This window comes from Hemiscyllium ocellatum, chromosome 11, assembly GCF_020745735.1.
Source record: "Hemiscyllium ocellatum isolate sHemOce1 chromosome 11, sHemOce1.pat.X.cur, whole genome shotgun sequence".
Taxonomy (NCBI): Eukaryota; Metazoa; Chordata; class Chondrichthyes; order Orectolobiformes; family Hemiscylliidae; genus Hemiscyllium; species Hemiscyllium ocellatum.
The window spans coordinates 18236351-18263864 of record NC_083411.1 but is presented as its reverse complement, the minus strand read 5'-3'; the positions used below and the strand labels follow the sequence as shown (position 1 = coordinate 18263864).

General features: G+C 43.8%; 1 protein-coding gene across 1 annotated transcript in view; it reads right to left on the bottom strand.

Moving 5' to 3' along the window:
• The window catches only part of steep1 (STING1 ER exit protein 1), a 56727-nt gene extending 36925 nt beyond the window's left edge, over window positions 1-19802 (bottom strand). Inside the window, exon 1 of the mRNA XM_060832052.1 lies at window positions 19585-19802. Coding sequence (XP_060688035.1) covers window positions 19585-19708 — 124 coding nt within the window. The 5' untranslated portion in view covers window positions 19709-19802. The remainder of the gene's footprint in view (window positions 1-19584) is intronic.
• Between the last annotated feature and the right edge of the window lie 7712 nt (window positions 19803-27514).

The window sequence follows — 27514 nt, the reverse complement described above, 5'->3', positions numbered from 1 at the left end:
GTCATCTGGTGTGTTCTGCATTGGAACCAGGCGTCCTGGGAGCAGATGCAATGGAGGTGGAGGAATAGGGAATAAGGGATATTGTTTTTTCATGAGGCAGGGTGGGAGGTGGTGTAGTACAGGTATCTGTGGGAGTTGATGGGTTTACCTATCCGCTCCACCCTCCTCTCCCATCGATTACCTTCACCCCCAACTTCATCCACCTATTGCATTCTCAGCTATCTTCCTCTCAGGGATGTCCCCCCCCTCCTCCCATTTATCTCTTAGCCCCCGTGGGCCACCCCTTCATTCCTGATGAAGAGCTTATGCTCGAATCTCCTGCTCCTCGGATGCTGCCTGACCGGCTGTGCTTTTCCAGCATCACAGTCTTCGACTCTGATCTCCAATATTCGCAGTCTTCACTTTCTCCCCTTTTCAAGAGGATCCCTAACTGATTAGATTAGATTCCCTACAGTATGGAAATAGGCCCTTTGGCCCAACCAGTCCACACCGACCTTCTGAAGAGTAACCCATCCAGACCCATTTCCCTCTCATTAATACACCTTGTACTATGGACAATTTAGCATGGCCAATCCACCTGACCGGCACATCTTTGGACTGGGGAAGGAAACTGGAGCACCCGGAGGAAACCCACGCAGACATGGGGAGAATGTGCAGAACTCCACACAGACAGTCTGCCTGAGGCTGGAATCGAACCCGGGACCCTGGTGCTTTGAGATCATTAATTATTCCTGTCTCATTACAAAGGACCAGATCAAGGATAGCTTGCTCCCTTGTTTGTTCTATTACATGCTGTTTGAAAAAACTATCAAGTGACTGTGACTCAACAAACTCCTGCTCAAGGCTACCCTGACCGAGCTGGTTCGACCAACCGACATGATTAGATTAGATTCCCTACAGTGTGGAAACAGGCCCTTCGGCCCAACAAGTCCACACCGATCCTCCGAAGAGCAACCCACCCAGACCTATTCCCCTATATTTACCCCTGACTAATCCATCTAACACTACAGGCAATTTAGCGTAGCCAATTCACCTGACCTACACATCTTTGGACTGTGGGAGGAAACTGGAGCAAACCCACGCAGACACGGGGAGAATGTGCAAACTCCACATGGATAATTGCCTGAGGCGGGAATTGAACCCAGGTCCCTGGCGCTGTGATGCAGCAGTGCTAACCACTGAGCCACCATGCCACCCCAAACATGTAGATTAAAATCCCCCATGATAATTGCCGTACCATTTTTACAGGCATTACTTATTTCTTTGTTTATTGCCTGCCCCAAAGTGATGTTATTATCATCACCAGCCTATCAGTGACTTCTTCTTCTTAGAATCTCTAATTTCCACCCAAATGGATTCAACCTTATTCTCCACAGAACCTATATAATTTCTCAGCACTGCCCTAATGTCGTCCTTGAATGTCAGAGCTACACCATCTTCCTTACCTTCCTATCTATCCTTCCCAAAGAGTCTGATACCCCTGGATATTTCACTCCCAGTTATGACCATCCTGTACCTACCTCCCCATAATGACTACTAAATCATATTCATTCGCGACGATTTGTGCCGTTAACTGATCAACCTTGTTACAAATGCTGTGAGCAAAGTGTCTTTATGCTAGTTTTCTTACCCTCATGATTTCCAACATCTCTAATAATATCTCCCGAATTATCTTTCCTTTTTACTCCTTTCATAGCGTGCCTTGAACTTAAACCCTCCTGCACACATGCTAACCTGCTGCTTAACTTTTTGTTTATCATCATACTTTGTTTTCCTTTTCCCTTCTTCCTGACTCACTAGTTTAAAGACCTGGTGACCACCCTATTTATACCTTTTGCTAGAACACTGGATCCAGATTGGTGAAAACATGCATTTCCCAGGTCGGTCAGAAATATTAACAGGCATGCAAAACTGTTTAAAATTCACTCAAGGAGGGGATCCAAGATGGCGACGTCCTGGGAGAATCATGTTCGCTGGGCTCCATGCTGCAACACCAACCTGACAGAGAGCCAGAACCCATCCAAAACATTTGATTGCGCGTAACAACACAGCAAAGGGGCTGGAAACCTGAAAAATTTTACTTACCTGTGTCTTTGCAGCTGGAGAATGCCAAAGAAAGGAGGAAGCTCACCCAGGGGCGGGGCCACGGTCCAGCCCTCTGAAGCAGCGGGTTTGCTTACTCACCAAACCCTGGTTGAGGACCTGGTGAAATCCTGCGAGGTCCTGGGGAGGTAGATCCAGGAAAAAAAATTGAAGAGAAGTTGGCTCCTGTAGCTGCTATGCTGCAAGACCTGGGAAGAAGGACCGATGAGCTTGAGTGCTGGGCTGGAGAGGTAGAGGCAGAGACTGACTCCTCTAAGAGCTGGATTGAAGCCCTGGAAACACAGGTCCGGGGTCTGTTACATCTGGTAGACGATCTCAAAAACAGGGGCAGAAGAGAGAACTTGCATGTTGTTGGCATACCAGAGAGGATGGAAGGTGAGCGGCCAGTGGAGTTCTTCTAGGAGTGGTTCCCAGAGTTCCTTGGCTTGGAGGCTCAGAAGTGAAGAATAACAAATGAAAAGGTGCCCACCAGATTGCAGCATGAAAGCCAGGTGCAAATTATGCCCTGTCCTGGTAAGGTTCCATCATTATAAAGATAAGCCGTGGGTCGTGGAAGCCTCTAGAACCCAGGGGAGGGAACTGAAAGCAGTGGTAAGTGGTGGCTCCAGGGTCATGTTTTTTCAAGACTTCTTGGCTACAATGGTTTGGAAAAAGAAGTCCTACAATGGCATCAAGAGGAGATTGAGACAGCTTGGGATCCAGTATTCTTTAAAATATCCAGCGGTCCTTCAGATCAATTATAATGAATCTATATATTTGTTTGACTCATCAGAGAAAGTGAAGATCTTTGTGGACATGATGACTTGAGTCGAACGGCCGAATAGGCGTAGAGGATAGAGCTGTTTGGGTTTGCTTTTCTTTAAAAGGGACTTGGTGGAGTCTCCTTTTCTGGTAATAAGTTGAGTGAATGATGCCCGGGATGGATAGAGTATTTATTTCTAATTTCTAAATTAAGTTAAGGAATGGGCGACGTATTTATTTTTATTTGTCTACAGTCCTAACCTTGCTCTTGGGTTTTTTTTCTCTACCGGGTGGTCGGTGTATGTGGTGTGACCCTAGCTGGTAGGAGTTAAGAGGGCGGTTGGGATGGTTAGTAGGGTTGTAGGATGTGTAGGTACCCCCTTCAAATGGTACCCTCACCCTGATGCATTGCTCTCCATGCCTTGACAGAATTGATGACAATTGGGTTATGGCAATATTCCATAGCTGTTACTTTAGTTAGACCCTCTGCATGTGACTCTTCTACCTATCATGTTATTCTAATCATTTGGTTAGTCTCCAGCACCACCTTATTTTTAATTTTTTGTAATTATCCCTATACCTTGATTAATCAGATTATAGATTATCCCTTCACTTGTGATTCAGCTGTTGACAGTTTACTTAGACCGTCAGACACTCTTAATAAATGCAGACATTTATTATTCAGCCTGTTGACATTCCATTCACACCATTTGTATGACCTTTTGCTCTCTCCAATTATAAATTCTGTGCCAGTGTGCTTCTCTTCACCTCACCTGACGAAGGAGCAACTCTCCGAAAGTTTGTGATTTGAAATAAACTTGGCGGACTAAAACCTGGTGTCGTGTGACTTCTGACCTTGCTTAAAATGTTACAAGAGATTCTGACTCATCCTTTCAAACAGTAACTTCACCATCTGAATGAAAAAAAAATCTTCTCAACTCTCCCCTTAGTCTTCTGCCTTACATTAAAGCAATGTCTGCCACTAATGGAAAAAGTGCCTTCTATCTACCACCCCCAGGCTCCTCATAATAGAGCCATAATCTTGTATATCTCCAGGAGGTTCCCTCTCAACCTTTGCCGCTTGAAGAAAAACAATCGCAACCTGTTTAATAGTTCTTTGTAGTTCAGGCCATCCAATCCAGGCAGCATGCTGGTAAATCGTTTTTGCATTCTCTCTAGTGCAATTACATTTATAATGTGTTTCTAGAAACACATGCTGTACTCCAGTTATGGCTTAACAATTTATACAGTTCCAGCACAGCCTCTTAGCTCTTATATTCAATGCCTCAGTGAATAAAGGCAAGTATTCCACATGCTTTCTTAATCACCTTATTTACTTGCCCTGCTACATTCAGGAATCTGTGGATATTCACAATGAGATCCCTCTGGTCTTCAGTATTTTCTAGGGTCCTACCATTTATTGTATAATCCCTTACCTAGTTAGGCCTCCCCAAGTGCGTTACCTCACACCTTTTTAGGTTGAACATTTCCCATTGCTCTGCCCAGCTGACCAATCCCTTGATTTCCTCCTGCAGTTTCCAGTTATCCTCCTCACTATTTACCAGTAGCACTGGTATCCGTTGCACTCTAGGAGTTACTGGCAGATCACTTCTCCTCCACTTGTAGCACTGGGCATAGTTGCTGTTCTATTAAGCATAGATTGCCAAGGGTTGGAATTCGTAGTTAGCTCCTTCTGTCAAACACCCTAGACTCACAGAAATCAGGATACCACGGTCAAAAGATAAGCTCTCCTGATATCCATAGAGGAAATGAGAAAAGATCGCTAAGAGCTCGGGTATTCCAGTACCTTCCTCTCTTGTCCAGAGTGCTCTTTTAAAACTCAGAAAATGACGCAGAGCAAACTGGCAGGCACCCATCAGTTTAGATGAAGGTGACAGTTACAACATTGCTGAGAGTGGCCTTTCAGGAGAATACTGCTTGAAGTGATGGCCATCAATACCAATTAATTATATCACTCAGAGCTGGGGAGTCTGTTTCCATTACGTGTAACTGTGACATAATCTTAAAGTAGAGTGTATGATTCAATAACATCTACCAAAGTTTGAAGGGGTAATTCAAAATCAATTCTAGCCAGTAGTTTGTTTATACTGGTGAATAACAAATGTAATAAATCAGAGGCCTAGCCAAATTTTTTGCATACAAACTTGGCCAAAATTCCAAAGCTGCAGTCCCACCCAATAGGTTTTACAACATCCTGAGAAAATTTCTGCGCTCGAGACATTTGTCACTAACTTTAGGAGTACATTAGCTCCAAAAAAAAAGAAAATCACGAAAAGATGTGCTTACATGGAACTCAAATGGCATTTTGTTGGAGCTGCACTCATCCAGGCACTTGAGAAATAATCTAACGTGTACCTTGATGATGGATGAGCTTTAGGGAGATAAGAGGCACGTTATGTGCTTGAGGATTTATATGGCTAGCTCAGCTTAGCGTCTGGTCAATGATAACCACCTGGAGGTTTCTGACAACGGGCAATTCAGTGATTGAATGTCATAGAGCAGCACAGCATGGAAACAGACTTTTTGGTCCAACTCACCCATGCCAACCAGATATCCTAAATTAATCTAGTCCCATTTGCCAGCATTTGGTCTATATCCTTCAAAACCCTTCCTATTCATATACCCATCCAAATGCATTTTAAATGTTGTCATTGTCTCCACCACTTTCTCTAACAGCTCATTCCATACATACACACCCTCTGCATCAAAGTGTTGTTTTTCTGGCAGTGTCCGATGAGCTCTTAATGGCCCTTGAAAATCCAGGGGAGATGGTGTAAATCTCATGCCGTGCCCTACGCATATTCACAGCAGCTCTCCAAGGTGAACAGCCTCTGGCATGTCAGAATAACATAGGTAAGGGAAATTGGCAAGTCAGATCCATAACTTCTGGAATTTCAAGGAGAAATGCTTACATTTTCTCATGTTGGCAAAGATCATTGGTTGGCACTATTGGCACAAATTTCACTTGCCATGCAAGGCGTGAATATTGTTCAGGTCTTGCTCCATTTAAGCATGGACTGTTTCAGTACCTGAGAAGTTGCAAATGGTGCTGAACATTACACAATCATTAGTGAATACTCCCACTTCTGACCTTTTTGGAGGAAAGGTCATCGATGAAGCAGCTGAAGATTCCTGGTTCTAGGACACTGTCCAGAAGAACTTGTTGTTGAGCTATCCTGGGATTAGGTATGACTTCAACTGGCATAGAGCTAGGATATGTGGAACAGTCCATCTTCCGCAACTACACTGGCACCACCCACCTTTTCCTCCGCTATATCGATGACTGTATCGGCGCTGCCTCATGCTCCCACGAGGAGGTTGAACAGTTCATCAACTTTACCAACACCTTCCATCCCGACCTCAAATTCACCTGGACTGTCTCAGACTCCTCCCTCCCCTTCCTAGACCTTTCTATTTCTATCTCAGGTGACCGACTCAACACAGACATCTACTATAAACCGACTGACTCCCACAGCTATCTGGACTACACCTCCTCCCACCCTGCCCCCTGTAAGAACTCCATCCCATATTCCCAATTCCTTCGTCTCCGCCGCATCTGCTCCCAGGAGGACCAGTTCCAACACCGCACAGCCCAGATGGCCTCCTTCTTCAAGGACCGCAGATTCCCCCCAAACGTGATCGACGATGCCCTCCACAGCATCTCCCCCACTTCCCGCTCCTCCGCCCTTGAGCTCCGCTCCTCCAACCGCAACCAAGACAGAACCCCACTGGTTCTCACCTACTACCCCACCAACCTCCGTATACAACGTATCATCCGCCGTCATTTCCGCCACCTCCAAACGGACCCCACCACCAGGGATATATTTCCCTCCCCTCCCCTATCAGCGTTCCGCAAAGACCACTCCCTTCGTGACTCCCTCGTCAGGTCCACACTCCCCACCAACCCAACCTCCAGTCCCAGCACCTTCCCCTGCAACCGCAGGAAATGTAAAACTTGCGCCCACACCTCCTCCCTCACTTCCCTCCAAGGCCCCAAGGGATCCTTCCATATCCGCCACAAGTTCACCTGTACCTCCACACACATCATCTATTGCATCCGCTGCACCTGATGTGGCCTCCTCTATATTGGGGAGACAGGCCGCTTACTTGCGGAACGCTTCAGAGAACACCTCAGGGACGCCCGGACCAACCAACCCAACCACCCCGTGGCTCAACACTTTAACTCTCCCTCCCACTCCACCGAGGACATGCAGGTCCTTGGACTCCTCCACCGGCAAAACATAACAACACGACGGCTGGAGGAGCAGCGCCTCATCTTCCGCCTGGGAACCCTCCAACCACAAGGGATGAACTCAGATTTCTCCAGTTTGCTCATTTCCCCTCCCCCCACCTTGTCTCAGTCGGTTCCCTCAACTCAGCACTGCCCTCCTAACCTGCAATCTTCTTCCTGACCTCTCCGCCCCCACCCCACTCCGGCCTATCACCCTCACCTTGACCTCCTTCCACCTATCACATCTCCATCGCCCCTCCCCCAAGTCCCTCCTCCCTACCTTTTATCTTAGCCTGCTTGGCACACTCTCCTCATTCCTGATGAAGGGCTTATGCCCGAAACGTCGAATTTCCTATTCCTTGGATGCTGCCTAACCTGCTGTGCTTTAACCAGCAACACATTTTCAACCAATTACTAAGAACCCCAGTTTTGCATAGGCTCCTTCATACCCCACACTGTCAACCATCAATCTACTATTGTAACCACATTTTCTTCTCTGACATTTGATTCCTAGTTTCTGCTTAAATGTATTTAAACTAGTTGCCTCAACCACTTCCTGTGGCAATTAGTTTCATCTTCTCACTATTTTCTGGGCAAATTACTTCTTTCTGTATTCTCTACTGGCTTTCTCATTGACTATCTTATGTTTGCTATCCCCCAATTATGCTATGGCCACAAGGCAAAATGGATCCACTCAATCAAAACTTTCACAATTTCAGGCACCCCTCAGCCTTCTTTTTGCTACAGAGAGCAGAGACTGAGCCTATCAATCCATTTTTGATATGCATTTGCACAAATTTTTGACTTCAACTTTGTAGATCTTCACTGCATCCTCTCCAGTGCCTTCAGTGTAAATGTGGAACCTAACCCCAGGGGCCTCAACATCTCCAGTAGTCATGGTACCAACGAGGGTGCGGCACCTATTAAGCAGACCCTCAACATGTGGGCGCCCTCCAAAACTGAGGGTGGTGGTGGATGGCTGAGAATGTCATCCCAGCCAAAAAGGCAACGAGATCAGCCACCTGCTCCACTGCAGTTGCAAGCACAGGAATCATACAGAAAAGCATGACAGTGGGGAGGGCGATGGCTCAGTGATAATCGCTAGACTATGAATCCAGAGACCCAGGTAACATTCTGGCGGCCTGGGTTCGAATCACACCAATGACAAAAGATGTTGAACTGAAAGTCTAATTAGATTAGATTAGATTACTTACAGTGTGGAAACAGGCCCTTCAGCCCAACAAGTCCACACCGACCCGCCGAAGCGCAACCAACCCATACCCCTACCTAACACTACGGACAATTTAGCAAGGCCAATTCACCTGACCTGCACATCTTTGGACTGTGGGAGGAAACCGGAGCACCCGGAGGAAACCCACGCAGACACGGGGAGAACGTGCAAACTCCACACAGTCAGTCGCCTGAGTCAGGAATTGAACCCAGGTCTCAGGCGCTGTGAGACAGCAGTGCTAACCACTGTGCCACCGTGCCGCCCATGAAACCACTATCAATCGTCAGGAAAAATTCATCTGGTTCAATAATGTTCGTTAGGGAAGGAAACTGCTGCTCATACCCATCAATCTTAAATCTGGCTCCAGACCCACAGCAATGTGATTAACTCTGAACTGAGTCTGGGCAATTAGAGATTGTCAATAAATGCTGGTCTAGCCAACAATGCCTACATCCCATGAACAAATTAAAATAAACACAGCAAAAATAGCACTTAGATGTACATGAGGCTCAAGCACTGTTTCTAATCACTCGTGATCCCTGCTCTCTCAACAGACTTCCAGTGTGGGAGCAGAAAATGTTTGGCCAGATCCTCAGCTCTGTTAAGGCACCCAGTGAACCTGGCCACAAGTTGCAGAGTTTTTAGAAGGAAAAGGTGATGTCCATCTGCATTAAACTGAATCTTTACTTCACTGAAATTGAAATGGCATCAGGGTGATCAATGATGCCCTCACTATATAAGAAAAGGGATCTCAGGCTACCAGAGCCCCTTGCTGGGGCATGCTGCAAGGTTCCACCAGATCACATTGCATTGAAATTAATTGAAACGCAATAGCAAATCATAAAGCAGCTGGAAAATAAAGATCCCTTCACAGTTAGTTATTTATTAAATTAAATCTCTACTGAAGCTATAGCTGCTTTAGAAAAAAATACTATAAGCTCTACTTGTGGAATTTTCACAAAAGCAGATTAAAACCTGCTGGACTGAAGAGATAACTAATGCGCTACAGACAGAATATTAATAGTTTGCTGTTGAGCATGGTGTTTCTTCGATTTACTTTGCATCTGCAGTCAACAACTAACATTTCCGCACTCAAAGAATTAATTTTGTTTTCATGTTATCAAACATTATTAAGGCCTTGTATTTTGAAAGTATTGGGTAAAAAAAATAAACTTTCTCCATCACTTGGTAGTACAGAACTTGTTGAATACTGAAAAGACTGATACGCTACCAAAGCTTATCTTGCAGTGACCATGAAGAATGCAAGAATGCCACATTTCAAACTTTCACAACAATTCATATGACAGGAGAAAAGGATGATAATTGGCGATGATTTAATGAGACAGAAAGCATTAGGGAACTTCAGTCTCCCCATGCTTCTGAGTAATTCAAAAGAAACCACAAGGCTTGAACATATTACTTTTGTTTGCAGAGAATTGGTACCAGATTATGAATGTATCTTTGGGGAGAAAGCAGAACTGGAATTGAAGAAGGGTCACTGGATCCAAAATGCTGACTCTGCCTTTTCACCACATATGATTCTAGACCTGCCAAGTTTCTCCAATAACTTTTGCTTTTGTTTCAGATTTCTAGCATCCAGTTTCTTTTTTTTCCCCGATTGTGAAAGTGCCTTGCTTTTAGCAAACCTAAATAAGCCACATTCTGAGCTCCACTGTTGTTAGTGCCTGAACTGAAGGGAATTTATATTTGCCAGGAAATGGTGTTGGAGAGACTGTTAGGTCTGAAGGCTGATAAGTCCCCAGGACCTGATGGTCTACATCCCAGGGTACTGAAGGAGATGGCTCTAGAAATCATGGATGCATTGGTGATCATTTTCTAATGTTCTATAGATTCAGGATCAGTTCCTGTGGATTGACGGGTGGCTAATGTTTTCCCACTTTTTAAGAAAGGAGGGAGAGAGAAAGCAGGGAATTATAGACCAGTTAGTCTGACCTCAGTGGTGGGAAAGATGCTGGAGTCAATTATAAAGGATGAAATTCCGACACATCTGGATAGTAGTAACAGGATAGGTCAGAGTCAGCATGGATTTATGAAGGGGAAATCATGCTTGACTAATTTTCTGGAATTTTTTGATTCATTCACATTTCCTGCCTGTTCAAGTATCTGTCTAAATGCGTCTGAAACACTGCAATCAAGTCTGCTTCTACCATCTCCCTGGGCAGCCTGTTGCAGGCACTACTACTCTCGGTCTAAAAAACCTGCCTTGCACATCTCCTTTAAACACTGTGCCTCTCACCTTAACCTAAGTCCTTAGTATCTGATATTTCCACTCTGGGAAAAAGATTCTGAGTATTCATCCTATGCCTCTCAACTATATATACATCTATCAGGTCTCCCCTCAGCCTTCGATACTCTGGCGAAAACAATCCAGGCTTGTCCAACTTCTCCTTATAACTAATATACTTCAATCCAGGCAAGATCCTCTTCAAAACCTCCACATTTTTTATAGTGTGACAATCAGAACTACACACAATTCTCCAAATGTAACCTAATTAAAGCTTTATACAGCTGCAACATGACTTGCCAACTTTTACATGCAATGTCCTAACCAATGAAGTCAAGCGTGCCAAACACCTTCTTATAAGACCATAAGGCATAGGAGCAGAATTAGACAATTTGAAATTAGAGGTGTAGTGGACAGCGAAGAGGGTTACCTCAGATTACAACAGGATCTGGACCAGATGAGCCAATGGGCTGAGAAGTGGCAGATGGAGTTCAATTCAGATAAATGCGAGGTGCTGCATTTGGGAAAGCAAATCTTAGAAGGACTTATACACTTAATGGTAAGGTCCTAGGGAGTGTTGCTGAACAAAGAGACTTGGGAGTGCAGGTTCATAGCTCCTTGAAAGTGGAGTCGCAGGTAGATAGGATAGTGAAGGCGGCATTTGGTATACTTTTCTTTATTGGTCAGAGTATTGAGTACAGGAGTTGGAAGGTCATGTTGCGGCTGTACAGGACATTGGTTAGGCCACTGTTGGAATATTACATGCAATTCTGGTCTCCTGCCTATCGGTAAGATTTGGTGAAACTTGAAAGGGTTCAGAAAAGATTTACAAGGATGTTGCCAGGGTTGGAGGATCTGAGCTACAGGGAGAGGCTGAATGGGTTGGGTCTGTTTTCCCTGGAACGTCGGAGGCTGAGGGGTGATCTTATAGAGGTTTACAAAATTATGAGGGGCATGGATAGGATAAATAGACAAAGTCTTATCCCTGGGGTTTGGGAGTCCAGAACTAGAGGGCATAGGTTTAGGGTGAGAGGGGAAAGATATAAAACAGACCTAAGGGGCAACTTTTTCACGCAGAGGGTGGTACGTGCATGGAATGAGCTGCCAGAGGATGTGGTGGAGGCTGGTGCAATTGTGACATTTAAGAGGCATTTGGATGGGTATATGAATAGAAAGGGTTTGGAAGGATATGGGCCGGGTGCTGGCAGGTGGGACTAGATTGGGTTGGGATATCTGGTCAGCATGGACGGGTTGGACCGAAGGGTCTGTTTCCATGCTGTACATTTCTATGACTCTATGGCCATTGGGTCTGCTCCACTATTCGATCATGGCTGGTATGTTTCTCAACCCCATTCCCCTACTTTCTCCCCACAACCTTTGATGATCTACCTTATCAATAACCTATCTACCGCTGTATTAAATACACTCAATGACTTGGCCTCCACAGCCCTCTGCAACCATGAGTTCCACAGATTCACCATCCTCTAACAGAAGAAATTCCTCCTCATCTCAGTTGGAAAGGGTCATCCTTCCACTCGGAGGTTGTGACCTTGAGCACCAGCTTCTCCCGCTTCTGCATGTCTACTCAATTCAAGCCTTTCCATATACAGGTAAAAGATCCTTTATCCAAACATCCAAAAACCGAAAAGCTGTGAAATCCAAAGAATTTTTGTGAAGATTTTTTTCTCATTAACAAGGTTGTTTGGCAAGCAAACAGTTAACCCAAGTCGACACCCACTCAACGCGTGTCACTCAGATGCGACGTGGGGGGCGTGGCCAAGCAAGGATTGGCCTTGGGTTTCTCGGTGAACACCCCCAAGTCGACACCGATACACGTCACTCAGATGCAATGTAGTGGCGTTTGGGGGGGGGCGGGGGAGGGCCAAGCACGTCCTTACTTAGCAGTCTGCTTCTCTGGTAAGATTTTTAAAAATTTCACCATTAAACTGTCACTTATTCTGAAAACCAAAAAATTCCAAATTCCATAAAACAGCTGGTCCCGAGCATTTCAGATAAAGGATCTTCTACCTGTACCGTAAGTTTCAATGAGATCGCCCTTCATTATTCGATAGAAACAAGAACAGAAGCTGCTGGAAAAGCTCAATTGGTCTGGCAGCATTTGTGAAAAGAAATCATAGTTAATGCTTTGGGTCCGGCTCAGAACTCAGAAGAACACTGCCCGCCACAACTCTGCTACGACCAAGCCGATTTTGTATCTAACCTACCAACTCACCATGGAGTCCATGTGAGTTAATCTTCTTGACCTGCCCACCACTGGGGCCTTGTCAAATGCTTCAATATCAACTGCAATTAAACTTCAAATTATCGTGGAAAGGTGAAGTATCTCAAAAGTTTGAACTGATGCAGTGGAGCCATGCGGACAATCCATGAGGATCCTGACAGAGGCAGTCAGTATCACCAAGAGGAGTGGGCAAGTCGTGGACCCTGAGACAATCAATCAGTCAGCATTATCAAGAGTAGCAGGCAAGAGAAGGACCTGTGACAGGCAGTCAAAAATAGAGCTGAAGACTTCATCACCAACACATATGCACAATTTGGCAGGCTGACAGCAAACTGGACGCCACATTGAAATTTCTCATGGAAACGTTAAATCACTAAGCTGCATGACATCTTCAGCACCCCTGCAGACGTAGCGCACTGTAGGTACACCAGGTCATGGCCAGACGGGTCTACCCACAAGGATAAATTTCCTGTTTTTGTCCCACACATTCTCAGTCAGATCCAATGATGTCAAGCTGATCACTGCTTCCTGCTGGCCGATTATCACCAGGATAATCAGCAGGCTGGCAGGGAAATGTGGAAGTTGAACGTGAAACTGCTGACCCTGGAAAACATTGAGGAGCTCAAAAGGGATTACGCAGGTTGGAGAACTGTGAAGCCCGTCTTTGCGTCTCCAGCGGACTGGTGGGAAACAGTAAAGGAGAACATCAAGGACTTCTTTATTCTCAAAGCTGCTCAGAAGGTGAGAGCGCAATGGGGAAAACTGTCTAAAGTCCAGAAAAGAATTCAGAACCCACTCCTCCTGCAGATGATGGAGTTGAAGTCACGGAAGATCTCCAGGTGAAGGGACAGCAAGCCTTGCTCTTTGCCTTGGAAGCCTCCAAGATAAAAATCCAATCCAGGGGTTGCACCAAGGAGCAGGAAGAGATGTGCTCTTGTTTTTTCTCCCAGAAGGTGCACGGGAAGAGCTCTGTGCTCAGCAGCCTCAAGGAAGAAGATGGTTCAATAATATCATTTCAGAGAATCAGCAAGTCCCATTACGTCAAACTGTATGACACAAAGCCCACAGACAGCACAGCCTCCCAAATGTTTATGTTCTCTAACACGGAGGTCCTAGATGACATTACTTGGGAGAGGCTGGATCAGCCTCTTTTTTATTTCAAAAATATACTTTATTCATAAAATATTTTGAGTTTCTGTCAATTGGTGGTGCCAATCATAGGTGCACCTTGCATTTCTTTACATACAGAGATCGGAATTAATCATTCGTATATACAGATCTGTACGTTTACCATCCATATATTTAGCGGAGGCTTCAGCAGAGCCCACTTACTGAGTGGGCCCCCTGTTCTTCTTTAGCCAACAGACGTTACCTGGTGGTCTTTCCCCACTGTGCCTTGACGGCAGCTGCCCTAAGCTTCAGCACGTCCCTCAACACGTAGTCCTGGACCTTGGAATGTGCCATTCTGCAACACTCAGTGGGGGTCAGCTCCTTCAGCTGGAGGATTAACAGGTTTCGAACCGCCCAGAGAGCGTCCTTCACCGAGTTGATGATCCTCCAGGAACAGCTGATGTTCATCTGTGTGCACGTCCCGGGGAAACACCGTAGAGCACAGAGTCCTGCGTCATGGAGCTGCTGGGACGAACCTCAACAAACAACTGCATTCCTCTCCAGACTTCCTTTGCATAGGCACATTCCAGAAGGAGGTGTGTGACAGTCTCGTTCCCCCCGCAGCCACTTCCTCTGGATGAGCTGACCAAGGCCCTAAAGTCCTTAGAAAAGAATAAAACTCCCCAAAGCAACAGCTTACTGGCCAAGCCACTTTCAGCTCCATGGGACTTGACTGACAAGGTCCTGTTAGAGGCGTATACTTCAGTCAGTTACCACGTGCGAATCCATGAGGAAAGGCATCATTAGCCTCATCCACAAGCAGAAGGAGGAGGGGGAGAAAATTAGAAATGGCTGACTAATTTCACTGTTGAACGCAGATTAAAAAATGTCATAGCCAAACAGGTGAAGCCTGCTCTAGGATCAGTGATTCACCCCTACCAAAACAAAAAAAATCCAACACAGCTTCTTACAGAACAGATGTAAGAGAGAGGGAGGATCAGCATGGACCTGCTTCTTTGGGTCCAGCAGTTCCACAACAACTGTGGCATACCAAGCAGGAGAATCTCAGAGCCTCACACTATACTTTGACAGGATATCACACACCCACATATAGGATATGCTTTACAAAAGGGGCTATGGGGAGGGAATCTGCAATTGGATCTGACTGTTCTACACCAACATCGTTGAGAGGCAATGGCCTAGTGGTTTTATTACTAACCTATCAATGTAAAAACTCAGCTAATGTCCTGGGTTCGAATCCTACCATGGTGGTGAATTAAGGGTCTAATGATAACCATGAATCTATTGTTGCAGAAAAATCCATCTGGTTCACTAATGTCCTTTAGGGAACAAAATCTACACCAACATCGTTAGTGTGGACTCAGTTAATGAGTGAAAACCAGAAAGTTTCCTGATCAAATCTGAACTCAGGCAGGGCTGCTCATTCTCTCCTGCTTTATTTGTGAGTTGTACCCAATGCCACCCTCATCCTGATGGCCACCTTGGCATTTGACTGTATCAAGTGTGCATAGACTCTCAGTATGCAAGCACTAAGAGTCTACCTGTCTCCGGTGTTGCGAAGGATGGGACTGGCCTCGTTTCCATGGTATGCTTCGCTTAGTTGGACCCTTCCGTATCACCTGTCCTTCCTGGTGAAATTTGTAAAGAAAAACACGTTTGACCACAGGTCCATTAGGAAGAGGTCTGTACATAACATCCTGAAGACGCTGCAGGAAAAGGAGAGGGTTGATCCTTTAGCAGACTGACAAGGTCATTTAGCAGAATGGCTTATCACCAGAATTTTCCAACTAGCACCAAGGCATTAGTTTGCTGGTGGTGAGGATACTATCAGCGAGATGCTTCATGTACACCCGGACTCTGTGCACCCACTGCGCACTGCCCTCAAAGCGCTGCATGGTGGGGTAGAGACTGTCACACATCCCTGCTAGAATATGAGATGGGATCAAGTCTGAAAAAGGATGCAGTGGGTTTTTGTTGAGGTTTATCCCACACAACTCTATGATGCAGGAGTCTGTACTCTATGGTCTGTACCCCATAGAGTGTTATGGACCAGGCCAGGCCCCCTCAAACCATTTCAAGGAACTAGGCCGGATCCTAACTTTGCTAGTCGCTTTAAGTAGGTGTGAGATGGATACCCCAGGAGTGATACAGCTGGCCCAACCACTTAAATTCTGTTTTTGATTAAAACTATTTACAAGATCACCAAATGAAACACATACAAAAAAGAACAGAATATGGAATAACTTTACCTGTCTGAAAACCCATAAATTATGCCAACTTAATGATGCTGTTACAAATACATGCAACAATCCCCATAAACACCCCTTTACAAAAAACTAAAAAAAAAACCCAATACAGGTTCTTACAGAAGAGATGTAAGAGAGAGGATCAGCATGGTCCTGCTACTTTGGGTCCAGCAGCTTCACAACAACTGTTTGCTAAAAACCAAACCAAACCAGAGAAAAGCTGAGCTGGGAGAACTCACCGCTCCCCTTTCATTGTACAAGTGTTTTATTTTAAACTTGTACAGCCTGTTGCCTGAGGCAGTATCTGTTAGCTATAATCAAATTGACTCTGAAACCCTTCAAACCTCGACCTTGTGGAATCACTGCTTTTATGACCTCTCTGAAAAAAATGTCAAGGCCAGCATAACTTGTTAAAGGAACAGCATCATCACACCAAGACAAACATGGACTATGCCTGGAGACCCATCAAGTTGGTAAAAGATACTCTTTGATCTGCCTAAAACTTGCTGGTCATCTAGAGCAAGGAATTGATCTCAACTGAATGTTGCAGACTGGCATATTCCAAGGTCCATGTCTATGTGCTGAAGCACACACTAAAACTAGGGGCAGCTGCTGCTAAGGTGCAGTGGGGAAAGAGCACTGTCTGAGGTTTATATGCCAAAGTTAAATGGTTGGCGGGGGAGGGGGGGGGGGGTTGGAATTCAGTTCTCAGGCCTCTGAATGCCTCAAATATAAGTAAATATAGTCTTGTACAATTAAGAAATGCCTTTGATTTGCTTGCTGGATAGTCAAACTTCAATGTTTGTTTGTTTCTTCTGATGCAACTGTACAGAATCAAACTGCTTCAGTAACTATGTATGAAAAGATATTTTTATGTCTGAAGTATATGTTTGAAAAAGAAAAAAAGGCATTCAAAGACAGAGCTGAATTCATTGAAGCTGACTGGAATTGGTTCTTGCTCTATTACAGAGAATGATGTCTGTTTAGTAAGGCTCTCACAGACAGGCAGACAGTTAGGAAAAGGACCTGTGTGAGTCTCGAGAGGAGTGACAGTGAGGTTAAGGGAGCATCAATAGAGACAAGGGTCCAGAAGTGGAAAGCCTGGTGGCAGACCTGTTTGATACTTGAATGCAGCAGTGAGATTAAAAGAAGCAGTGAGTGCTGAGAGGTCCCAGAAAGGCTGCTGGCAGACATTAGTAGGATTTGGGAATAGCGGCAGCAACATTGAAAAGAGCGAGAGTTGACAAATCCCAGAAACAGTCGGAATGGTGGTGCAACTGCTTCAACAAAATCAAATGGTGATGTTACAGGACAGCAAGCAGGTCATTCATTGGTATTTCTTATTTGCTTCCTTAATTGGATATTAATTCAAAGTGATAAGTACAGCTTAAAAAAAGGTAACTAATGGTTTAGAACTTTAAAAATAAATGAATTGCTTTGGAGAGTTAAGGAGGTCTGGTTGTTTGCCCCAAATCAATAAAATTAAAGATTTTTCCAGTTTGTACTTAAGTCGGACAGAGGGTAAAGTAAAAGCAAGATCAGCACATTATAAGGAGGATGTGACTGCACTGGAGAAGGTGCAGAGGAAATGGTCAAGAATGCTGTCTGGATTGGATGGTCTGAGAAATGATTGGATAGGGTTGTTTTCCTTGTGGCAGCAGATTTTGAGACAGGACTTGATAGAGATGTATGGGATTATGTAGGACATAAACAAGATAGTTAAGAAGGCACTTTATTTCACTTTCAATGACTGGGTCATGGACTTATGGTAAGTGGTAGAAGGCTAAGAGGGGAATCAAGGAGAACTTCTTTTCCTCCTATGGATGACAGCTATCTGAAATTCACTGCCTGGAAAGGTGGTCGAATCAGAAACCCTTGTAACATTTAAGCAGTTTTTAGATATTCACTTGGTTGCCATAGCTAGCAAGGCAATGGACCAAGGGCTGGAAAATAGGAGTGGAGGAGTCAGATCTTTGTTGACCAGCATGAACACTTTGGAGTGAATAGCCTCCTCCTTTATTGTCAACACCTAAGAGTCTAGATTAAACAAGTTGTTTCATTCTACTACTATGCAGTCAGGACACGACTGCTATTTTCCACTAACAGCATGATGCTGTCAGTCCAAAAGCCATTCTGTCTACCAGTTAGTCACACTCACTCACTCTCTGCCTCCCCACAAATTCGTTATTCATTTATTTTTTAAACTTGCCATCAAATCTGCTTCTACCATCCTCTCAGGCAGATCATAATAATTCACTGTATTAAACACCTCTCTTCTCCTCTCTGGCTCTTCTCCAATTATGTTAAACTTGTTTGCTCTGGTTACTAACTTTCCTGTCGTGGAAAAGTTATCTCCTTATTCATTCTTATAAAACTAGAATGGACATTAAAATAAGCATGAATGGAGTTAGCAATGGCTCTGGATTTAATGTAGAGAGTTAATAAGAGAGTTTTTTTTAAAGATGGTGAAACTAAATCAGCCTTTATTAGTTCCTTTGAACAATTGCCAAGAACGGACTAAACTAATTGTAGCATACAGGTGCACCTCATGTTTCATTAGAGAGAGTAGATTCTGGTGGGCTTCTGGACCAAGAAGTCTGGGTTCAAGTCCCACATGCTCCAGGGGTGTGTAACAACATCTTTGATTAGAAAAATAGATCAGAGCAGATTCTATCTTCCAGTCCCAACCTTCAGACTAAAGAGACAAGTGTTCTGCCACTAAATGAGAAAGCCTGACATACCTAAAGAAGTTTCCCCACTTTCCTGTAGGAGCAAATTACTGCAGATTCTGGAACCAGTTTTGAAAACAAGAAATATTCTGATGAAGAGTCATCTGGACTCTGAACGTTAGCTTGCTTTCTTTCTATGGATGCTGTCTGACCCACAATGATCTCCAGTAATTGATGTTTTCAGTCCCTATTTTCTTGCGTCACTTCTGACAAGCCTTCTCCCTCTAAAATGTCAGCTTGATTTCCACCCTCAGGTCAGGATGAGCCTGTTCTGTTTCCAGATTTTACTAGTTTAATTTCAGACTCTCACGCTGCCACATCACGTCTTGTCAGACCTGCCACTGTCACTCACCAAGTTTGCTGTACACCATCTTCAAATGTACAAACACCATCCCATTGTACTTCAAGGCCGTGCGTTCAGATTCTCACTTCGATAATAATTTTGGTTCGCTTATAACACTAATGAACTCTCAAACATAAAATATTGTAAACTTCAACTTTAGTATTTTTTTTAAAAATACACTAAAACGAGAAAAATGAACATTACTCATGCATTAAATGTTTCAATAAAACCCCAATCTCACACGCCCTGGCGAGGGACATGCTCAGCCGGAAGGACTCAGTACTTGAGCCCGAGGCTTCAGGGCCTGTCGAGTTTGCTTACCAAGGACCAGCACCATCTGTCCGCACAGACAGTAATAAACATGTAGGGGTTTCTCGCCATCGTCGTATTCCTCGCGGTCCCGGGTGTCGGAACACACCACACTGCGAGACACCACTTTCGGCATCTTGGTTCAAAGGAAGGAACCGAACCGTCCCGTCCCCCACCCCGCTCTGGAGATAGGGCCTATTCACACGCCGCCATGTTAGAAACCCGATGCATTGTGGGATCGCAGCCAGCCCTCAAGACATCCTCCTATGGATTGTGCAGCTGAGTGGAAGTGCCCGCCGGTCTGGTCACATTCTCTCCCTCCTGCTTCAATCATGATTTCTCACAATGTGATAACAGAGATCATTCGAAGAGAAAAGAAGGGTCACGGACAATTTCAATAAAAAAACCTTACAAAATGTAAACGTTGTTGAAAGGTCATAGAGATGCAAAGCACGAAAACAGAACCCGAGATCCAACTCTTCAATGCCGACCAGATATACTAAATTAATTTAGTCCCATTTGACTCATATCGCTCTAAACCCTTCCTATTCATATACCCATCCAGATGCCATTTAAATATCATAATTGTACCAGCCTTCACCACTTCCTCTGGCAGTTATTCGAGACACGCACCACCCTTTGAATGAAAACTTTGCCCCTTCAGTCCCATTTAAATCCTTTCCTTCTCACCTTATACCTATGCCCTCTAATTTTGGACTGCCCTATCCTGGGGAAAAGACCTTGACTATTCACCCTATTCATGCCCCTCACTATTTTATAAACCTCCCTCTGACACTCCAGGCATAAAATGCCCCAGCCTTTCCCTGGAGATCAAACCCTCCAATCCTGCTAACATCCTTGGTACCCTTTTTCCAGGTCAAATTGTGTGTTAGTGTGGCCAAATGGTCTAAGATACTAGACTTAATTACTTGTCCTTATTCAGTCATGGGTTTGAATCCCACTGCTACCAGAATGCCAGGTGGTGTGCCCCAGGCAGTTACCTTGAAAGTGTTATGAAAGTTGGAAAAGAAAGGAGACAAAAAGTTGAAGCTTTTTGTCTTGTACTTATCAGAAATAATACTCGAAAAGAGGTTTGAAAAAGGGACAATGTCATGACTGGCCTAACTAATCAGCATTTTTTTTCCATACTAGATAAAATTGTTTCCCTTTTACACTGTTTAACCCATGACCACTACCATCTAGAAGGACAAGGTCAACAAAAATTACTAGCCCAGCCAGTGACTCACATATCCCATGAATGAATTATAAAAACAGAAGGGTAGCAGATGCATGGAACAGCACCCTGTGAACCACCCCCTCCAAGCCACTCACCATCCTGATTTGGAAACTTGCCACTTCTCCTTCAGACTCACTGGGTCAAAAGCCTGGAATTCTCTCCTAAACAGTATTGTGGGATTACCTACACCAAAAGACTCTAGCAGTTTGAGAAGGCAGCTCAACACTGGCTTCTTCTGTCCATTGGAGAGTTATATTTTACTGATACCTGACAGGCTGCTGAATAATAACCAGATAATTGGTCTTTGCTCAAGAGTCAGATTATCCAGTTTTTCAGATGATGGCATTGCTGCCCAGGCAAGCATTTATTGTCCACCCCTAATTTCCAGGGGACAATTTAAGAGGCAACCATATTTCTGCAGCTCTGTGGTCATATGTAGACTAGACCTGGTAAGGAAAGCAGTTTCCTTCCCTAAAGGACAGTAGTGAACCAGATGGGTTTTCCCCCAATAATTGGTTTCATGGTTGTCATTAGACTCCTAATTCCAAACTTTTATTGAATTCTAGTTTTACTGTGGCAGGTTTCAAACTTGGGTTCCAAGAACGCTGTCTGGGTCTGTGGATTAACAGTCCAACAATAATACAGCTTTGAATACATTCTCTAAAACATATGTCTGGCATCGCTGATGAATTTACCTTCAAATTTGCATAAAAACCAACCCGAATGATCATGTCTGATGAATTAATGTAAAAAGACTAAGTCACCTGCATATTCTACATGACCTGAGAATAATGCTGAAGCAGGTTATAAAATGTGAAAGAAAACATATTTGTCTCAATCCAAGGTCTCAGTCTTATTCAATATTATTCTCACATCATTGCTTCCCTGAACTTTGTTCCAAAATGTCAAGTTTAGATTAGATTAGATTAGATTAGATTACTTGCAGTGTGGAAACAGGCCCTTCGGCCCAACAAGTCCACACCGACCCGCCGAAGCGCAACCCACCCAGACCCATTCCACTACATTTACCCCTTCACCTAACACTACGAGCAATTTAGCACGGCCAATTCACCTGGCCTGCACATCTTTGGACTGTGGGAGGAAACCGGAGCACCCGGAGGAAACCCACGCAGACACGGGGAGAATGTGCAAACTCCACACAGTCAGTCGCCTGAGGCGGGGATCTTTCTCTTTTGTATCTCTTCTTCAACTAGATCATGTCACTACCAGGCTATCAAGTGTTATGTTCTGTTTTCTCTTTTTAGTGTTTTTTTTTAAACTACAGTTGAAATAGCCTGCTATTAGTCTCCAAAAATCTATCAATTTTTATCTTGACCATCCTCGATGATTGAACTTCCAAAGCCCTCTGGGTAAAGAAATTCCTCCTAATCTTAGTTTTTAATGGCCCACTGCTTATTGTGAAATTATATTACATTTTCAACAGACAGGGGAAACAACCTACCTGTATTCACCCTGCCCAGCCTTGTAAGAATTTTCTATGTTTCAATGCAATCACCTTTCATTCTTCAAAACTGAGAATGTAGGCCCAGTGTTGTCAATCTCTCCTCCTAGGACAATCCTACATTATGAAAAAGTAATCTGGTGAATCTTAGTAGAGCTCACTCTCTGGCAAATAAAGCCTTCATTGGATTAGGAGGCTAAAACTATACAAAGCACTCCAAGTGTGTCTCCATTAAGGCTCTACACAATTGCAGCTAGAAATCTATATTCAAATCTCCTTGTAATGAAAGCAAACATACCATTTTCCTTCATTATTACTTATTGCATTTGAATTCCAAGTATCAATGATTCATGAAGAACATCCAGGTCCCTTTCGACTCCATTTCCCAATGTCTTGCCATTTAAGAAATATTATATGAATAGGAGGGGTTTGGAGGGATATGGGCCAGGTGCTGGCAGGTGGGACTCGATTGGGTTGGGATATCTGGTCAGCATTGACGGGTTGGGCTAAAGGGTCTGCTTCCATGCTGTACATCTCTGTGACTCTATCTTCTTGGTCTTTTTTCTTTACCAAAGTGGATAACCCATGATAAGCCTTATTAAAGAGGAACTTTACTCCTCATCAGAATTTGAAATACATTAATAGCATACAAGAAATGTTCATAAAACTAATTTTAGCAATTTCAACAGTTTCCTTTGAGAATAATATCACATCACAACATTGCCTGATATAGCACAAAGTGACAACATAATCTATAGGTACTCCATAGATGTCTGGTAGGGTAAATGGGTGGAGGGGGTGGGGGGAGAAAAACATATCAGAACATTGGAATTAACAATGCATTTTGGAGTTTCAAGTATATGTCTAAAGAAGGATAACAAAAGCATCATATTGTCTGATCTGGGAATGCTTGATGTGTCTTGAGTTCACGCCCAAATGGAAATGTATTCAATTCTGGAGAAATGGCATGTTATTTTAATAAGGCACAAAAATTCTAAAGTTTCCCTACAAGAAATCTAAATGATCTTAAATAAAATTGCAAATGTCACTTTATTTGACATTTACCATTTTTAGCTTTTTTTTAATAATTTCATAACACAAAAATAATTCAGCTTCTCAAATAAATGTAAAATGTCACAATGATCTGGCAGGGTTTTGTTTTCATATAAAAATATTAATAAAAGTCAGCAATAAATTAATTGTACTTAAATTGAAATAACCTCAAGACATCTGAAGAGCTTCACCACACAAACAATGAGAGATGAGTGTAGTGATTGCTGTTCTTTGCTCAAAATAATAGCCTTGAGCCCATTTGCTGCAGAAATCCTAATCTAAACTTTGGATGCGTCTCAACTTAACTATTGCCATGCTTTCCTAGCTGGTCTTTCATCTTCTGTAAATTTCAGCTCTACTGCTTGCAACACGTATGAAATGCTTGTTGTCAGCTTTTTCCCCCGATTCAATCCGGGTTGAGTTCAGATAACTTAGCATGAACCAATCATTATACTTAAGGGCTATGTGGGTATATAGCTCTTACTATCCCTCAAGCTACTGCTAGTCATGTTGACACCTCTCATATATGGCAAAGGTTCTGAAGTCAGAAATGTTCACCAAAAGGGTAAAAACAAGGACTGCAGCTGCTGGAAACCAGAGTCTAGATAGAGTGGTGCTGAAAAAGCACAGCAGGTCAGGCAGCATCCGAGGAGCAGGAAAATCAACGTTTTGGGAAAAAGCCCCTCAATGTTCACCAAAACACAAGGATTGTTTTCTGTCTTCAAAATCTGTGACACAATGTTCTTCTTCAGGATTTTCTTCCAGCTCACACATATTCAAAAATGTGACCTGGCACATTTATGTGTTTTGACAATAATTCCAGGATTAAAGAAATTTTATTCCATGTGATCTCCCAGTTAGTGTATGCTGAAATTTAATGGAAAACCACATAAAATTGACTCAGAGAGCATAAGCAGCTATTAGATGCAGCTTAGTCAATATCTTTTTTGAAGGGAAACAAAGCATTGACAGATGCGGAGAGGGCATTTGTACCCTGTTTTGACACCCAATTTGTCCTTTGAAGCTCTTTTCTTTCATAGCCACTCAGTGTTTTATTCCCCATTTGTGATAGTCAGAAGATGCTGTAGGATATTTTGCTGCCTTTCCTTTACATTTCGCATTTTGTTACAAAATTTGTGTAATCATACGGCAAGCCTGCACATCTGCTCCTTGCTGTACACTAAGAAGTTTTGTCTAATTTGACCTCCTCACTAAAATAGTAGATAGATGTACAGTTGGTGCCAGTTTTGAGATATAGTGGCTGGTTAACCCTACAAAGTTGGGGATCCAAGATGGCGGCGACCCAGCAAGACTGAGTCCACAGTGCTCTACCCAAAACTTGGGAAAAGTGGGCTATCCACCCCCACCACACTCACTAAACCATTTATAATAGTTGTTAACCTTAAATAGTTACCTATTAGTACATTTAAATAGTCTAATACTAGCTGGAAAATGAGTAAAGGGAAGGGAACAGGCGGCTCTAAGAAAGCAGGGACCCCTCCCCCACCCTCTCCCTCTTCATCTGCAACAAAGGTATCTTCAGCTACTTCAGGAGATTTACCAACGAAGATGAGCTTTGAGGAGATGTTTGCCAGGTGGGAGGCGAAGATTGATGCTTTTATCGATGAGTCTCGGCAGAGCAGAGAAGCACTATCAGCCGAGCTGCAGAAGCAGGGCAGAGACATTCAGGAACTGGAGTGCCGAGTCAGAGAGGTGGAGTCGAAGGCCGCAGCCTCAGAGACTGGGATAAAATCAACAGCCAACCACATCCGTTTTCTCGAGAATCGAGTCCAGAACCTAGAAAACCACATTGATGACCTCGAAAATCGATGTCGTAGAAAAAATATTCGGTTGTTGGGCCTGCCCGAGCAGGAAGAGGGAGGTCAGCTGACAGCATTCTTAGAGCATTGGCTGCCACAACTTTTAAATCTGCATAATGGATCAGGCCGGGTAAGGGTGGAATGGGCCTACCGGGTCACAGTACGTGGGCCCGGCTCAACCCAGCGCCCACGCCTGGTCCTGTTCCAGCTGCAGAGCTATAGGGAGAGGCAGATGCTCCTGGAAGCCTCAAGAAATCTGGGAAAAGATCCCCAAGCTATGACCCACAAAGGATCCAGGATCATGCTGTTCCAGGACTTCTCCCCAGCTTTGGTCCGAAAGAGGAAGGCATTCGATGAGGCGAAGAAGCGTTTAAGGGACTTAAATATCCAGTACTCCTTACGATATCCAGCGACGCTACGCCTTAGCCACGAAGGATCCATATATAACTTCGGATCACCGGAGAAGGCTAAGGAATTCTTGGACTCTCTTAAATAAACTGTAAGAGATTGTGGATGCTGGTCTGCCTTTCCCATTATTTTGGTTTACATCCCTTCATCTTTTCTTATCTTTCCCCCTATGTGTGTATGTATATATATATATGTTGGGGCGTTTGGTTAATGTTGATGGGGAGAGGTGGTTACCTTAGTCTATTTTACTTCTGTTTTTAGGAGCGGGGTTGTTTTTCTTTCCCCTGTTATTTTGTGGTATTATATTTAAGTATTACATGTTGAGATTGTAATCTTATAGTTATATATGGTATTAATATTCCCAAATATATTTAGATGTGGGTGTGGGTGGGGGTGGGGTGTTCACTGTTAACTCTAGCTTTATATTATATTTGAATTCTCCTCATTTTATTGAGGAACACCTGGGTCAAGGGTGGGGCACTGGTTGGAAGAGGGTAAGATGGACTGTGGGAGAGGAAGTGACGCTCCCTGGGAACAAGGGAGAAAATCTCCAATTCGGAATGTTTTATATTTTTTATCCTTAGAAAGAGTTTTTTGTTATATTGTTTTGAGTGTATCAGAGAGTCTTTACTTTTGTAAATCTTGTATGCTCCATGCTCGGGATGTTCTAGATAGGGTTTTCCCTCCCGAGGGGTCTCGGATCTGTCCAGATGATTATGGCTGAACAGTCGGTTAAGTGGTGCACCTGGAATGTCAGGGGGAGTAATTCGCCAGTTAAAAGGAAGAAAATATTATCAAATCTTAAGAAGGAGAGAGTTGATATAGCTCTCCTACAGGAGACACACCTGTCGGATAAAGAACACTTAAAATTACGACAGGGCGGATTTGATCAGGCCTTTTTTTCCTCTTTTAATTCAAAAAGCAGGGGAGTCGTTATCCTTGTCCGGAAGAACTTCCCTTTGAAAATTCTAAATCAGATAAAAGACGAATCTGGACGATATATTTTGATTAAAGCCCTCATAAATGGAGAGGAATATGGGATCTTAAATGTATACTGCCCCCCGGCACACCCCTTTAAATTCATAACGGAAGCTTTTTTAAAACTGATGGCCTTTGGTGCCCGTCATACAATTATAGGGGGAGACTTTAATTGTATTATGGATCCGGAAATAGACAGGATTCCCAAGAGTGCCGCTGGAGTATCTCCCAGATCTAGACAACTGGCGGACCTGAATAAAGAATTAGGATTGGTAGATGTATGGAGATGTCTCCATCCACAGGGTAGAGATTTTTCTTTCTACTCTAATCCACATAAATGTCACACAAGAATTGATATGTTTTTTGCTTCCAAGTTCGAGATTATATACAGAGGAAGACTACATTAATAGATAGTCTTTATAAATCAGACAGAGAACGTAATGTCTTACGACCAGCGGGGGCATCCTCCGTTAGTACTATATACCATTTGCTACATGATGGAGTCTCAGGAGACATGGATGACCTGCTTAAAACATGGGAGCAGGACTTGGGGCTAGAAATCTCTGAGGATATGTGGAATGACATTTGGGAAAATGCTAGAAGAATTGCTATCTGTAACAGAACTCAGGCTATCCAACTAAAGATACTTCATAGGGCCCATATAGCTCCGGCTCGACTGGCAAAATTTAAGGCAGGAGCATCTCCAATGTGTCCTAAATGCAAAATAGAGGTGGGTACTCTTGTACATTGTCTGTGGACTTGTCAGAAAATCCGCAGATACTGGACTAAAGTGGCAAATACCCTGACAGAAATTTTAGGGACGGAAATTAGGGTGGACCCTGTATCTCTCCTTTTGGGCTTTTCGAACCTCTCATCTCTGGATATGCATGGGAAGAGACTATTTTCTATTCTCTCTTTCTGTGCAAGGAAAAATATTTTGGTGAACTGGGTGGCTGAGGGCCCCCCTGGACTTTCAAATTGGCA